The sequence below is a fragment of the Myiozetetes cayanensis genome, unplaced genomic scaffold (assembly GCF_022539395.1).
Source record: "Myiozetetes cayanensis isolate MyiCay16 unplaced genomic scaffold, myiCay2020 scf34, whole genome shotgun sequence".
In the NCBI taxonomy this organism is placed as follows: Eukaryota; Metazoa; Chordata; class Aves; order Passeriformes; family Tyrannidae; genus Myiozetetes; species Myiozetetes cayanensis.
In genome coordinates, this window is record NW_026087566.1 from 464,697 (window position 1) to 481,991 (window position 17,295).

Sequence of the window (17,295 nt, forward strand, 5' to 3'; positions counted from 1 at the left end):
TGAGTGTTTTCTGGAAACATGGATCACCTGCTTCCTGTGCAGTGACTTCCAGGGTACATCATGACTGGCCATGTCTGCTTTTTCTTTTTTATATTTTTTTCCTTTTATCCACTTTTTATGATGGTTTCAATAAAAATAATTATTTCTCCCCTTAAATATCCACCCATCTTGTGTGACCCTTTGACTTCGTATAAATGGGAAACTGTCGCGGTCGAGGCAGAGAGGCGACATGGGTTTCAGGATACCAGCAGCTTTTATTGCAACAGTGCAGCTACCTTTATACAGTTCTGGGGTGACACATGTACACACAGCATTGGTTTAGCACTTCATAACAACTCATGATTGGACACACAGCCACATGTCCTAACACAATAGGCTGACACTCTAACAGGAAACCCACTCTGTGTTACAGTCCTACTGTCCCTGGTTAACCCTCTGCAAGGTGTAAGAAGTTCCATCTTCGATATCTCAGCTTACTGAGAGCCCAGAACCGGCTGGGCTCCCCCACAATTCCCCCTCTTTTGTATTATAGAAAATGCCAGCATCAGCTAATACAGGGCCCTTGCACTAGCAATATGGCAATATCAATAATACAATACAATTACACACATAGGCAATGAATTAACCAGTCCTTCTTTCATCAGTCCACAAGAATTGTATTCCTTCTTCTCAGTGCTGAATGTCCATAAATGAGTTGTCCATGTAGCTTGTGCGTGTACAACAGGCAGGTAGAAAGCAGAGTGTTGGAGGATAAGAATATTGTTCCTCAAAAGCTAGCTGAAGAGACAGGTATCCTCCCCCCCGTCCTTTTTTTTTTGTGTTTTTTTTTTGTTTGTTTGTTTTTTTGTTTGTTTTTTTGTTTGTTTGTTTTTTGTTTTTTTTTCTTCTTTATTTATTTATTTTTTTTCTATTTTTTCTTTTTTTATTTTTTCCTTTTTTTTTTTTCATATTATAATTGGTAGTCTTTGACTTCTTAAAGTCTTTCAGTGCTTCAAAAAGCAGGTGTCAGGAAGTTAATAATTCCATGACTCCCCTGAAAGCAACTTTAGAAGTCCTGGTACCCGTGACCTCTGCTCCAAATTAGCATTTTTGCAGGAGCAGGGCATCTAGCTTGATTCCATGTTTCTCTTTAGCAGTAACTGCCAGTCTGGACGACAGAGTCATCCTCACTAGATAACATGAAACCTATTATACTCCGGTGGTTCACCTGTTCTAGACAGGTGTCTCCAAAATATCTGGACCGGTCCCCTGCAACTTTCTTGTCGCTTTTAAAATCTACACCGGAGTTCCCGCCTCCAACAGCTCTCTCGGAGCTGTCTCTCTCCGTCCTTGCTTGGGACGTGAAAACTTTCTAGATTGCTTCAAGAGGTATTAAAGTAAGTTACAAGCAGAGCAATAATAAAGCGAAGCTGAACGGTAGGTGGAATGCTGCTTTAGGCAGCTGAATGCTGATAAACACCGGTTGCCGGGATACGAGATTTCGCAAGAGTCCGAGCCAAGCGGGGGAGGGCGTCAAACAGCAGTTTGCCTGCCCCACAGCTGCGAGAGTAACGAAGCAGGTCCACTGGGAACAAACAGCACTGCTGAGTCAGGGCACGTTTGGGGTGCGGCCTCAGCTGCTCCACACACAGTCAGGGGCGTGCGGTGATAGCAGAGGGGCACGAACCGGGCACAGAGCGGGCTGGGGCGCTGCACAGAACCGGGATGTCAGGAGCGAGGGTTACGCAGTTTTCGTACGGCAGCATGCAGGTTGCTTAGGCAGCCACGCAGTGTCCGTAGGGCTGCAGCTGGAACGTGGAGCGAGATAAGGAATGCTCCAGGGGGAGAGCAGGGCAGCCCTGTGGGAAGGCTGGGAGCGGAGCAGAGCCGAGCGAAGCGGGACAGAGGTTGGACGTGCTGCCTGCAGGGATACGTGCGCACGCCAATAACTTACGCACAGCAAAGGCGATGCCTCAGCAGCAGCGAAAAAGATCTCAGTAGTAGCAAAAGGCAGCTCAACAGCGTGCGATCTCTCGGGCTGAGAAGCAGTGAAACGGGGGGGTCAACGGCTGCTTGATCCTCCCGGTAGCAGCTTCCAGAGGTCCCGCCCGAGCGATTCTTCATTTGCTTCTTGTCGAGTTCTCTTCTATCTTCCTTCACAATCACGCCGTGGGATCACCATATGTCGCAGTCGAGGCGGGGGGCGACATGGGTTTCAGGATACCAGCAGCTTTTATTGCAACAGTGCAGCTACCTTTATACAGTTCTGGGGTGACACATGTACACGCAGCATTGGTTTAGCACGTCATAACAACTCATGATTGGACACACAGCCACATGTCCTAACACAATAGGCTGACACTCTAACAGGAAACCCACTCTGTGTTACAGTCCTACTGTCCCTGGTTAACCTTCTGCCAAGTGTAAGAAGCTCCATCTTCGATATCTCAGCTTACTGAGAGTCCAGAACCGGCTGGGCTCCCCCACAGGAAACCATTTCCTTTAAGCAAAATAAATGAACCTTCAGCAACTCCTTTATCTGAGATTCATCCTCAGCACGGCAGGAGTGAATGGGAGGGAAAAACACCTTTCTGGCTGCACCAGCTTGGGGCTGGTTCCTTTATCTCATGGGAATAGCAGGGGCAGGGCTAGTGCTGGCACAGAAGGGCTACAGAGCTCTCAGGATACCTTGCATAGGGAACGCAGGGTGCCATGGACCTCCTTTTCCTTCTGCCCACCCATCTCTGTGCTGACTCCTCTGCTCCCAGGAGCTGCTGTACCCTTCAGAGGGAGTGCCCAGAGCTCTGCAGCTCTCTGGGGTGGTGTCGTGCTTCTAACCTTGGCTAGATTTTAAATACCCGCCAAAACCTGCTACATTCCCCCTCCTTCTGCAATTCCACAGAGAAGAGGAAAAACAAAAACCGCTGAGGATTCCTGAGTAGAGATAAGCACTGGGAGGGTAAATTTATTGTTAACAGGCTAAAAGTTAAATCCATTGCTAACAAAATAAGAGTTAAAGAGTAAAGGAATAAAACAGTTTTAAAACACAACACCTTTTCTCCACCCCCGCTTCCCTCCATGTTCTCCCTCCTGCCCCCAGTAGTGATGGAGATGGAGAAGGGGGTTCAGGGTCACAGGCAGTTGTTACTTCTGCCGCTGGTAAAATGAGTCCATCTCTGGGACGGCAACTCTTCTCAATCTGCTGTCCTATGGGTCACTTCTCCAGGGGGGTGCAGGGGGTCTCTGCACCTCGATGGTTCTCTATGAACTGCAAGGGGACAACTTGCTTCACCATAGTCTTCCCCACAGCTTAGAGGGGGATCATGGGGGTCACTGCCCCACCAGGGCCACAAGTCCCACCTGGGACAATTTGCTTCCGTGTGGGCTTCTCTCTCCACCGGCCACAGGCCACAGGTCTCAGGTCTCCAGCAGGACTCTGCTCCATCTCAAGCCTCCCACTGGGGTGATGGCTTCCTCCATGTAACCACCAGTTTCAGCATGGGCTCCTCCATAAGCTGCAGGGGATGGGGGTCTCTGCACCTCAGTGGTCTTCCACAGGCTGCAGGGGCTTCAGGTCTAAGTCCTTTCCCCTGCTCCTGCTGCACTGACCTTGGAGTCTACATTGTTATTCCATGTTCTCCTCTGCTCTCCTCCATGCTGGAATTTCTCTGTGACACAAACCTTCTCTTCCTGTGTTCTTAAATATGTTATCACAAAAGCACCTTTTCATTGGCTCAGTTTTGGTCAGGAGCAGGAAATTCCCTCCTGGAGCTGGCTATTATTGCCTCTTTCATACAACACTGAACCTTCTAGCACTTTCTAACTGAAATCACCTTATAGGCCCCCCCTGCTACTAAAACCCATGAATGGTGGGGCAATGCTGTGGGGTCAGCCCAGCCTGGGCTGGGATAGAGAGGTGGCAGGGGAGCTGGGAGGGCCTGGAGGGAACTGTTGTGAGCTGGAACGTTGCTGAGGGAGGAAAATATCAGTGTGCATTTCCCTGGGTTGTGTAAGGGCTCATTTCAGGGGGGTTGTGGGGCAGAGCCAGGGCTCCTGGAGGGGAGGTGAGACAGGCAGGTGAAGGGCAGAGGAGGTCAGACTGTGCCCTTGGTGTTATAGCCAGACTGGGAAGGTGTGTGGGGGTGGATCCCCCCCACCCTCCTTGGGCCTGATCCCAGAAGCTCCTGATAAGCCTTGACCTCTGCACTGGACTTCTGGATGGCAGATTTTGGCCTGTTTAGAAGACTGGTCCAGAGCATACCCTGGGAAAAAACCCTTGAAAACAAGGGGTTACAGGAGGGATGGACGTGCTTCAAGAAGGAAGTCTCAAGTGCACAGGAACAGGCTGTACCAGTGTGACAAAAGGCAAGCCAGCGAGGTAGACAACCAGCTTGGTTGAACAGGGAGATTCTGAAGGAAATCAGGGATAAAAAGAGAGCTTACAGACTATGGAAAATAGGGCTGGCTTCTCAGGATGAGTATAGGAGTATTAACTAGGTCATGCAGAAAGAAAATTAGAGAGACAAAAGCGCAGTTTGAAGTCAATTTGGCTACTTCTGTCAGGGATAACAAAAAGCACTTCTATAAATATATTAATAACAAAAGGAGGGGCAAGGAAAACCTCCATTCCTTGTTGGACTTGGGGGGAAACAGTTAACAATGATGAGGAGAAGGCTGAGGTACTTAACACCTACTTTGCCTCAGTATTCACCAGTAGGACCAGTGGCCCTCAGGACAACTGGCGTCTGGAGCTGGTAGACAGGGACAGGAAGCCAAACAGCCTGTCATGGTTTTGCCCTGGGTCAATTTGCTTTCACACCCCCATACAATTACCATTAGTTGAGAGAAGGTTTATGCAGATAAAAGAGACTGAATTTGGGGAAAATAGTATGAGTATTTATTACTAACAAGCTAAAACTAAAGAACTATATCTACAACAATTCTACTTAAGTAAAAGGTGCTATGTATTTACAGAAAAAATACTTCTCCCCCCCCCCCCCTTTATATCAGTCCAAAGAGGAGAAGCAGTTTCCGTCTCCATTCTTGGAGTTCCAGCTCTCTCTCCAGTAACTCTGCAGCACCCTTGTCACAGCTGGAACTCTTTCTCCTTCTCTGTGTCGGCCTCCAGGGCTGGGCCTACCCCCCACCTCCTGGGTTAAGGCCGGAGGCTGGGGGATTACTCTGGTCCTGAAGGTTTTTCTTCTATAGGCTTGCAAGGGGACACTTGCTTACTATGCATCTTCTTCCACAGGGTTACAGGGGATAATGGTTTAAGAGTCCACCCCTGTTTCCCTATGGAGGTCCTTCTCCATGGGAGAACCGTCCTTGATAGACCTCTCCAACACGGTCTAGCACGGATCCCTTACTTGGATCTCCACATCTTACCCGGGCCGTCCTTGCTCTGGCGTAAGTCTCTTTCTCAAGGTTACAAATCTTTAGTAGTAGCATGGATCCCTCACTTGGATCCCAAGCTTACCCGAGCTGTCTGCTCTGGCGTAAGCCTCATTCCTTTAGGGTTATAAATCTTTAAGAGCAGTATGGATCCCACACACAGATCCCAGTATCCCACCTGAGCCGTCATCACTCCAGCATGGGTTTCCCTCAGGGTCACAAAGTCTTCAGCAGGACTTTGCCTTATCTCAGTCCTTTTCATGAAGATGCTGCGGGTTGATCCCAGGGCCTCTTGCATGCAAAGCAAGCGCTCTCTCGCTGAGTTACATCCCCCCCCCCCCCTTTTCGTGAAGTCTCAATTCTCTGGTACATCCACAAGCTCCTCTGTGAACCGCATGGGGGTTCTCCTCACCCCAACAAACTTTCACAGGTAGCAGGGATTTTATTTTTCAGTCTTTTCCCTGATGAAGGGAGGGAGAGCGAAAGGGAGAAGAAGTAGCTCTCCCCGCTTCGAACTTTTCTTCTCTCTCCTCTGGCTGCCAGCTTTGACCTTGAAAGTCCTTTTTCTCTTCGCTGGAATTTCTCTGCAGCGGTTTCTGTGCAAGCAGTTCGTCTTTTAAACTTTTTTTTTCTTCACTCTCTTACAGAAGAGAAGGGGAGCTTCAGTGCTATACCTGCCCCCCACCCCGACCCAAGCCAGGGGAGGAGGGGGCCTGGCCCTTCTTGAGTCCGCTGCTCTTCTGCATGGCTGCTGCCCCTAATTTCAACTGCAACACAACCCTTCTCTTCCGTTTTCTTAAATATGTAATTAACAAAGGCGTTACTGAGAGTTTTGATTGGTTTTTTGTCCGGAAACCCACCTGGACAAAACCATCCACAGCCCCAGGGATGGGCTGCTGGGCAAAACCACAACATCCATCTAAGAAGAAACATGCCCCCAGTCAGTCCCAACCTGTAACAGAGCACCATCACTGATGAAGCCCCACACTTCTGCTTCTGTCAAAAAAAGCCTGCCCAAAACTGCTGTTCATACATGTGAGTATCATAGTATCAGAGAATGGTTTGGGTTTGGGTTGGAAGTGACCTTCAGAGTCCTGAAGTTCCAGAGAGTGACCTTGTTCAACCCCCTTACCATGGGCAGGGACATCTTTCACTAGACCAGGTTGCTCAAAGCCCCATCCAACCTGGTCTTAAACCTTTCCAGTGGTGTGGCATCTACAACTTCTCTGGGCAACCTGTGCTAGTGTCTTACCACCCTCTTCATAAAAAATTTCTTCCTTACATATTATCTAAATCTGCCTTCTTTCAATTCAAAACTGCACAGTCACCACAGGCTCTGTTAAAAGGTCATTTTGTCTTACTCACAAATCCTCTGTATATATTGAAAGGTTGCAATAAGATCTCCCCAAAACTTTCTCTTTTTCAGACTGAACAACCCCAGCTCTATCAGACTGTCCTATAGCAGAGGTGCTCCAGCCCTCTGAGCACCTTTGTGGGCTCCTCTGGACTCACTCCAACAGATCTGTGTCTTTCTTGTTCTGGAGGCCCCAGAGCCTGGTGTAGCACACCATGTGGGGTCTTAAGAGCATAGCTGAGCGGGAGCATCGCCTCCCTTGACTTGCTGGCTGCCCTTCTTTTGATGCAACCCAGGATATGACTGACTTTCTAAGCTCTAAGTACACATTACCAGCTCAATTTTTCATCCCCCAGTATCCCCAAGTCTTTCTCTGCAAGGCTGCTCTCAGTCCTTGCTCACCAGATGATTTTCTTTTAGTGCTGGATGGACAAACCAAGCACAGATCCACGCTACAGGATGGGGTTACCTGAAAGCTCTGGACTGCCCCTGACATGCTGCAATGGTCGGAATAAGCAGAAAAAAACCCAAGAAAGCACAAATGAACTCTTCACAATTTCCCACCTCTATGGCATACTTGAAGAGGGAGACCAGACTGTGGTCATAACCAGGGTGAGGATGGCTTTGGATTTGACAAAACTCTCACCAGTTGACATGAGCTGAAGTCATTGACAGCTTTTGTTGCATGTCTCCATTAGAAAGTGTTAAATAGTGACAACAATAACCTCCTGGGGAATATATCTGCCTACATCCAGCACTGTGCCCAGGGCCGTTCTCACAGCAGAACTGCTACATGGAAGGGTCAGTTGCCAGTCAGATCTGGACACCTCCGACAGCTGCAGCAAGTATCCCACCCCCAGCCAGCTCAGTCAATGGAACATGAGACTCATAAAGTTGGGGTTGTGCGTTCAAGCCACACTGGGGGCACAAAAAAGAACTGTTATGGTTTAACTCCACCTGGCAATTAAGGAACCCAGAACTTGCCATTCCTCCCCACAGGAATGGGAGGGGGAGAATGGGAACAGTAAAAGTGAGAAAACTTGTGGGTTGAGATAAAAACAGTTTCATAATTGAAATGAAATAATAATGCTAAATTGTAATGACAATAACAAAAAGAGAGAAATAAAACACCAGAACCACAATGGTGTTGATGCACATGAAAACAATTGCTCATCACCAAATTACTGATGCCCAGCCAGTCTCCAAGCACCTTCCTCCTACTTTTATTGCTGAGCATGATACCATGTGGTATGGAATATACCTTTGGGCAGTTGGGGTCAGCTGAACCAGTTGTGTTTCCTCCTAATTTCTAATGCACCCCCAGTCTCCTCGGTGGTGGGGTGGTGTGAGAAGCAGAAAAGGCCTTGTCTCTGTGTAAGCAATAACTGAACCATACCTGTATGACCAACAGTGTTTTCAGCACAAATTCAGAACATAGCACCCTGTGAGCTATTTTGAGGAAAATTAACTCTATCCTAGAGAAAAACAGTACAGTCACAAAGCAGCCTTGGATCAGAAGCCAGGAGTGGTGCACAGACCTCTGTTTATATGAAAGAACATCAGTGTCCACCTGCTCTAGCCATCCTGCTTGGTACATAGGTCCTAAAATGTGTAACATGGAGGGGTGATGTTCAATGCTTATGCCTATCTCATCTAAAGTTGCCCTAGGACAGCTGTGTTGGGCACACCCTTGAGGCTGGAAATCAGTGCATTTCCACACCCATTTTGATCGAAGAATGAGTCTGGGTTTGCATAAGAGAAAACAGATGATCCATTCTTGCTCGCTTCTTGTCAGGGAAGCCTCTGGATTTGCTGCCATGTGAAAGAAATGTCAGTTCTTCAATATCCATAATAAACATGTCCAATATAGAGTTAATTGGCCCTGCCTGCAGGCAACCAAGCTAAGTTTGAGAAAACCACAATTATACTGCAAGCCCTGACAGGAGGAAGTTGACACAGTGCTACAGGTAAAGAAATATGGTCTTAGCATTGCAATTGGAAAGTCCTGGACTTTATGTTAGCTCTGCAGACCTCAGGACTTGTCTTACTCTGCTTGAAGAATGACTTAGAATTATTATCTGGCTTATTTTTGGCATAGACTTTGTTTTGGGCAATGCAGTGATGCTTATAATAATGTGAATACGTTTCTGTAACAAGGACATAATAATCATTAGTTATTATTCTGTGTAGACTGAATTCTCTATCTCCCAGGAATACAAATGAAATGGAGTGTATTTGGTTTATGTGGCAAGGTTTTGGAGATGCAAAGACTGCAGAGTGGCCTTTGTGTAAACAGACTCGGGACTCTCTCCATCTCAGACAGTTTCAACTGGCTCCAAAACAGACACATCACTGTCCAAAACTGAGCCCATCACTGAAGCTGGTTGTACCTCTGTCAATAATATATTTAAGAAATGTTAAAACCACAGCAGCTGTGTGAGAGAGGGATGAGAAATGTATGAGAGAAACAGCCCTTTGGACACCAAGGTCGGTGAAGAAGGAGGGAGAGGAGGTGCTCCAGGGATCAGAGAGCAGAGATTCCCCTGCAGCCCATGGAGAGGACCATGGTTTAGTGTTCCCCCCACTGCAGCTCATGGAGGTCCATGGTGAAGCAGATACCCACAATGCAGCCATGAAACCACCATTGTTCAACTGCAAATGCTAAAGAAATGCAGCCTTGTGAACAAGGTTGTGGAGAAGCACTAGAAGACAAAGCTCAGCAAGAAGTGTCTGTGTTGGCAATCATTCAGCAGAAACAAGCTGTCCTTGGAAGCAGGAGCCTTTAGGGAGCTTGGTGTGCTGTCTTGAGAGAGGTTGAAAAGGAGCAGCACAGGGGGAGCTGTGGATGTGCTCTGTTTCAAACGATGCAGCTGATTGGAGCTGAGCCACAGGAATGGCCCAACCAGTGACCAAAAGCCAAACGGTGTTTCATTAACTTAAAAATACATATTTTTTCACTTGAAAAAGTATATACACATTTTGAAAATACATATTACTTCTCATGCCCTGCATATGCTAATGAAGTAAAACCTTTATGTATGAGTACCACTTCAGGTTTTTTAACTACCAGATGTAGTGGTAACCAGAAGGGACCCTTTGCTGAGGCTTGCTAGAAAATACTTTCAGGTGCAGAGATCTCTGTTGTACCTGAACACAGATATGGGAGAGTGGAGCTGCATTCCATACAGAGGTTTTCTACTAATTTAGTTCTTTGGAAGAGTAGTGGGCACTGAAGTCACAATAATGGCTACTGGAAAATGCTCATAGAAATTACAATGGTTCACAATCTACACAGATGGATATTCCTCTGGTATTTTTCTGTACCAAATAGGATGGTTGGCAAGGGAAGATAGACATGTGTTTGAGCTTGTAGCACAGATACCTTTTATACCAAAAGAGAGAAAAAGGTAACTATGGGTAGTGATTTATTTCAAAGTGGTATTATTTCTTTTAAGTAGAAAGTAAACAAATCATTTTAATATTTAATTTCTCTGGAAGGTGATTTCTGATTTCTAGCAGACTCTATCTTATGTTGCAATACAATGAGAACTGAGCAGTCTTCTGGTAGGACAGTGCTTACTTGGTAACAAGAGTTCATAGTTCAGACACTTGATGCTGAAGCTTCAAGTTGGTATTTTCTGAAATGTGCATTTTTTTTAAACCAGAATTTCAAACCACTGCAAGAGCTGTAAAGTTGAACTCAAATGTTACCTTTATGTTATGTCAGATGGTTGTTTTTACAAGTCTACCTATCACAGAGAAATAGCTCCCATCCTCTTACAAACCCTTGCATGAACATGCACACGAATACATGGAAAAAGAATCTGTTTGGGTTTTTATTTTTTGTTTGTTTGTTTGTTGTCAAAGAGCATTTCAAGCACAATATTTCAATTGCCCAGTAATGCTTAATGGTTGTAATCTTAATTTCAGTGGTTCCACTGAAAGAGAAGTGATTAAAAGGAAAAAAAGGAAAAAAATTAATTAAAAAGACGAGGAGTCACAGAGAAATAAATCTTTCAGTTTACTCTTGTTTGATGTAATTTAGCTGTGAAGGTTTGCAATGAGACCTCCACCTGAACTGCCTGTGTTCTGAGGCACACAAATAAGATACTATCAGAGTCTGAGTTTTATGTCCTATTTTAGATATCCAATGCACTTAGATACACTTCAGATTGTCCAATCCAATTGGATTGATTATGGCTTTAAAATGCTTTTACCTTTTGAATGGCTATAAGAGGGCTCTAAATTACAGCTCAAATGGATTGTAAATGTCTAAATACGGTTAAACAAATCCACACCTTCATCTGATCTAGATTCCCTTAGGTTTTTTGGTATCTTCTGTTTTCATCCATGACACTGACCATCTGGAAACACAAAAGACTCTTGAAAACAAGCCCTGATGTCCTCTGATGTCTCTTTTTTTACATTCTAAGCACTTGTCTGTACCAAATTCATCACTGTGGTCATTCTCAACCTTAGTTAAGGTGCCAAAAAAACCCTTTCCTTTTTAATTGTTTTTTCAGAGACCCTTTTACCTCCATGTTTCAAAGGGTGTAGATGAAAGGGTTTAGCATGGGAATAACAATAGTATAGAAGATGGAGATGGTGTTATTTTTATCAGGTGAAGATGTGGCCCCAGGCTGAGCATACATGAAGAAAACTGTCCCAAAGAACACGCAGATGGTCATCATGTGAGAGGAACAGGTGGAGAAGGCCTTGTGCCTGCTTTCAGCTGAAGGCATTTGGACAATTGTGATGATTATATAACCATAGGAGATTAAAAACTACCAAGGCAGTGCCCACAATAATGGATCCACACACAGTCAGCATTATTAGTTCATTGACAAGTGTGTCTGAACAGGAAGCGTGCATCACTGCAGCAACATCACAGAAGAAGTGGTTTATTTCTTTGGGCCCACAAAAGGACAAACTGAATGTAAAGCCTGTCTGGATGGTGCAGTTGATGCAACCTGACAGATAAGAGGCCATCACCATGAAAACACAGAGTCTTTTATTCATAATCGCTTGGTACAGCAGTGGATTGCAGATGGCAGTGAAACAATCATAAACCATCACAGCAAGAAAGAAGGCTTCTGTTGTACCAAAGAGAGAGAATAAGAACATTTGTGAAGCACAGCCATTGTAAGAAATGTTTCTTCTGTCCAGTGAGAATATCAGTGTTGCTCTGGGAGTGATGACAGAGGAATAGCAGATGTCCAAGGTTGACAAGTTCTCTAGGGAAAAGTACATTGGAGTGTGCAGTTTGGAGTCCATTCTAATGATGAGGATCATGCAGACATTTCCTACAACTGTGACAGCATACATTGTTGAGAAGAGAACAGAGAGGAAGAGTTGTGATCCTGGATGAGATTTGAACCCAAACAAAGTGAATTTGGTTATCTTGGTGTGGTTTTCCATATTTTTTTTCAGATCATGTTCCAAAAGGAAATCAGTGGATTTCCAAAAGGAAAGCAGTGGATTTCAAATAGTTTGCCTGGAGAAGCAATTAGAAGAATAAGACAAACAGTGAGATATATGAAAAATAAGAAGTATGAAAAATAGACAGATGGAAAAGAATACAAAATTGATGAATCTATCATATCTGTAGATTTTGTAAACTACTTGTAAATTAATTTTTAAAAATTCATAAACTAATTACACTGTGATATTATCTTCAGTATAATGAAACACTCTGCATGCAGCTTATCTAAACTATTTTCATTTAATCAACTTTACAATCAACTAGAAACAGAAATTTCATTATACAGTTAAAGACCTATTTCAGGTTTAACTGGGCAGGAAAAAGTCTTATCCTAAGATTGCAACTACCCACAAAAGACTGCTGTCCCCTAAAGAAACAAACAAAAAGAATATGCTCCTTCAGATAATGCAAAACAATTAAAAATATATATAAAACAAGGAATGCATTTAAAGAATGTAGATTTTTTTTTAAAGCCTGTTATTAAAAAAAGGTAACACTTCTTTATGTGAGAAATTGAGGTTTTTCTTTTATTAAAAGTAGTTGAAACAAAACCCTCAAATGTTGAGATTTCTGAAATCAGTTTTCTCTATTCAAATATTAATTCACACACTAACTGACAGAACATTTCAAATAATTCCTTTTCAATTCTATTTAGTAATTTTATTTTCATAAACTGGGTGTCATCTCAACTAGGCTTGAATACTTTCAGTGAGTCGATGCCTACATTAGAACTCATAGTTTAGATTACCTTTAAATCCAGAACTAAGCACTCCCACTTTAGAATATTTACATAGAAGGTATGAATCATATTTGAAGATTTTCTGGTTTTCTCTACTGACCTAAAGGGAAGCCCAGTTCAGGCATAGCTAAATATGCTGCATGTATAAAGATGTACATAGGTGTATAAAGCTGAGTGATAGGTATCCCCATCCAGTTACTGGTATTTTGTTTGATTTGCTGTCATTTCCATTAGATAATTTTTCATAACCTACACATACCTAATCTTTTTAAAACACTGAATCAGTTTTAACACATTACTTCAGCCCTCCCTTTATAGTCCTTGAAATGTCCCCTCATCTCTGGGGGCCCTTGGAAGCTCTGTTTACTTCTTCGTTCTTATTTACACGTGTCTTAGAAAAGGGAAATAAATTTGGAGAAGGAACTTCTTGTCTGAGCTTGCTCTTCAAATATTTTGGTTAGTTTGGCTATTTGGCTTGGGATTTTTGTGTACAGAGAACTCAAGTTTGGACAGTAAAGGCCAAGCATCTAGTCAAAGCTTATTCAAGCCTGTTGTCTGTAGCTTCCACTATTGCTAAAGCTTCCCCTATTGTTAAAAGAGAGAAATAGAAGCATCCACTGTGTGATCCTTTTACCCCCACCATACCTGTTCAAAAAAGGAGAAAAACAGTCCCTTAGAGGTATCTGTCTTTCTTAAAGGAATCAAGCTAGCAAGAAAATAATAAGGAAAAAAGAGGTGTTTTTGCCCACAATAATGGAAAGGAAATTGCAATTTCAAAATTTCAAAATTCAAAATTTCAAGATTACGTGTTACTGTGGTCAGCCATGTGATGGATGTGTGATCTTGTCTGACCTAACTGACCTTATATTTGAATTATTATTTTTATTCTGGTTTTCTGTGTAACCATCAATGATTTAAATGTAACAGATGTAAACTTATGAAATAATTTCATAATAATCAAACATATTTTCAACTCAAAGGGATCCTATATACTATCAAAATTGTTAAGTTGAAATAACAATTATTACTGCTTAAAGTAGATGTCTTTTAAAAGAGATGTCTTTTAACAAAAGCCTAAGCTAAGAGTGAAGATGCTGGAAATACTTTTCTAGCCAGTGAGAGGGGAAGATTTCTGATTCACCTGAGATCTGAAGAATCTCCGGAACTGTCTCTTGGTTGATCAAAACCAGGAAGTTTAGGATGTAGACACATTAAATACTGGCTTCCTGTTAGCAGACTTACTTTCCAGAAGAGCTAACTGTATTCATAAGCCCTGATTACTACATGCTATGTAGTCAGAAAAAGAGGAAACCACTTTTAGTCCAGTTCTATCACTAAATTTAGCAAAGCAAAGCTCAGAGTTCACAAAGCACAATACACATACCTTGTAATGCTGTGATTAAAGCCAGGTTTGGTTTTTGAAATTCAGATTTCTTGAACACAGTCAAAATAATTGAACATGTTTTCTACTCAACTAATTTTTCAGTAGTCTCTTGGTAATCGATCCATCACTGGCCTTTCATCTCACTGGTTCTAAGGGGATTCTCCTTAGCATGTTGCTTATATATACTTAAATAGATGTGCATAAAACCACTAGGGATTTAGTTTCTAGAATCTTGGATCTTCACAGCAGACATCTGAACCTCAAATGAGATATTTTTCCCTTGTGCCATTTGTCTTTGCCTGCAGAAGAAGAAAAACCAAGAGTAAACCACAAACAATTATGTCTAATGCTGCTTCAGTATCTCTTTTACCCCTTATTTTTCATTGTTTCTTATGTAGAATTCTTCCTGCTCCTTGTAGGTCTCCTTCTGCTAAGCAAAACACTGTGGACCCTGTTAGGACCCTGTTAGGACCAAACCCTGTCAGCCATTGCAAACTGTCCTTCCAGATTATGAAAACAGAACTGACACCCTTGCCTTCTCCCCAAACAAAATTCTTCTCTTCTCTAACCAAAAACAACTTTCCACTAAATGTGCTCTCTTCTCTGACTGGGAGGGAAAGTGTACTCACCATCTAAAGCTTAGAAATGTGATTCACATTAGTATCGAACCTCTAATGGAAAACTGCTCTGGAATCCAGAGCCACTCCAGGAAGAAAAGCATCATCTCACAACTCCTGTGCGTGTACCTCAGACACCCTAGGACATGCTACTGTTTTTCAAGCAAATTTGCATTCTTCTCAGCACAGGAGAATCACATTTAGTTACAGCAGACTATATTAAATTTTCCTTGTTTTGGTCTGTAGTTTTAAATAAATCTACATGAAATAGATGTTCTTGATAAAAAAGCTTCTCAAATTTTGTGACTCATGATAGATCAATTTTTGCTAAAACCAGACTATTTTACATTTGCATACATTCCCATCAGCTCCCAGGGGCAGAAAGCAAGATTGAGAGAGATGGTAAGAGTCTTAAAAGCTAAAATTGGACTTCCAGTCTTACCTACATTACTTGTGGGAGGTGACTTATTTACATCTAACCTTGAATTTGTGAAAGCGTTTATTAGGAAAGCTTTCAGACATGAACTTTTAGATGCAAGAGATAGCTTGCATTCTCAAAAAGACTGTGTTTGTATAAGACTTTTCTGTGTTTTCTCTTTCCCTAAGAACACTTAGAAACCTCTGTTGAATAGGTAATCAATTATTTGTTTCAGGTTATCTAATGACATCATTATTAGTGTACCTAAACCCATAATAATTGGATGGTAATCGTCTACACAGTGTATTTGAAAGATTTTCTTGACATTAATTTCCAAACAATCACCTTCAGATCAGTGCTTTTAACCCAGTGTCAATGTGTGTAACCAAATCACCGGATTAAAGGAACTTCACACCGTGCAAAATTTAATACTTCAATGGAAAACTCACTATGGAGTACTGAAATGCTATCATTTGCACTTTGTAAATGAAAAACTGAAATGAGAGAAGAAATAGATTAGGTGATTATTGGTGTATAAATAATTTAACATACTGTAAGAAGAACAAAGTAACCTAACACTGTACTGATTTTGGCTTGGATAGAGTTAAATTACTTCATAGTAGCTTGTATGGGTCTAAATTCTGGATTTGTGATGAAAACAGTGTTGAGAACACAGGAATGTTTTAGTTATTGCTGAACAGCTCTGCCACAGTGTCAAGGCCTTTGCTGCTTCTTGTACAATTCTGCCAGTGAGGATGCTGGAGGTGGGCAAGAAGTTGTGAGGGAACACAACTGGGACAGCTGACCCCAGCTGACCATATAGGATCATGCTCAGCAATAAAAACTGGGGAAAGAAAGAGGATGCAGGGATGTTTGGAGTGATTGCATTTGTCTTTCCAAGTAACTGTAACTCATGATTCCTCTTTTCCTAGAGATGGCTGAACATAAAGGCATATGTTATAGATAAAGATAATAAATATCCTTTAGGGTGATAATCCATATGCATGAGAGGTAAAGGAGCCTAAGGTAGTTTGCCTAGATATCTAAATAGACATTAGACTTCAATGCCTAAACTTAAGGTATTTTTGGAGGAATCTCTATCTACCTGTATCTGTAGCTGTTGATCTCTAATGCAGATTTAAAGAACCACTGGATTTTTGGCTCCTTTCCAATGGTTCATACTGTAATGTATATTCATATTGTGTCAGTTACCTATTTTCTCATCACAGATTTTCTGCTAATGCCTGTAATACAGCGAGCGCCCCACATTTCTGGTCATAGCTCCCCATTATGGTTAACTTCAGGCTGTTCTTGACACCTCTCCTTAACCTTGTGCTCAAGTACTTACAAAGGTCTGATTTAAAACAGTTGTATCTGTGGCAATATGTGGCAACAATATGAATAGACAAGTTCTTCCAGCAAGCGTCTTACAGTTTCTTCCCTGGAAAACTGGATGATTCATAAAGTGCAAAATCTGAAAAGACCATATGCTAATAAAGAGCATAGAATACCAGAAACTACAGTCTCAGTCACAAACTCAAACCCATATTTAAAATGGTCATATGTATTTAGCTGACATGTTTATTTGTTGGCTTGTTTGTTACAGAATATTAAATGTTTTTAAGCACTTTGATATTCTGAATATGGAGTAGTTTTCTTAGAGGCACCATTTCACCAGAAGATCAGTGTTTAACTCAGTCTTTCCAGACTCGTGCACAAGATCATGACTACTGCTGGAATACTGCTGGATCCAAGGCTCATACGTTTCCAAAACTTCTCTTGAAAACTGGAGAAGTCATTCAACTGGAGACTTAAGAATGGGTGACAACATAGATTCTTTGGGGGAATACAAACAAAAAAAAAACCCCACTCATCTCAAACCAAAGGCATAGTATAAACATAGATCTAACTTAGATTTATTAAGCTCTAGT

The 17,295-nt window shown here is 42.6% G+C and overlaps 1 protein-coding gene across 1 annotated transcript in view; it reads right to left on the reverse strand.

The window, feature by feature from the left end:
* Window positions 1-11,199: 11,199 nt before the first annotated feature.
* LOC126646227 (olfactory receptor 1009-like) overlaps window positions 11,200-17,295 on the reverse strand; it is a 33,181-nt gene continuing 27,085 nt past the window's right edge. The window contains 2 exon segments of the mRNA XM_050327428.1: window positions 11,200-11,502; window positions 11,504-12,218. Coding sequence (XP_050183385.1) covers window positions 11,200-11,502; window positions 11,504-12,142 — 942 coding nt within the window. The 5' untranslated portion in view covers window positions 12,143-12,218.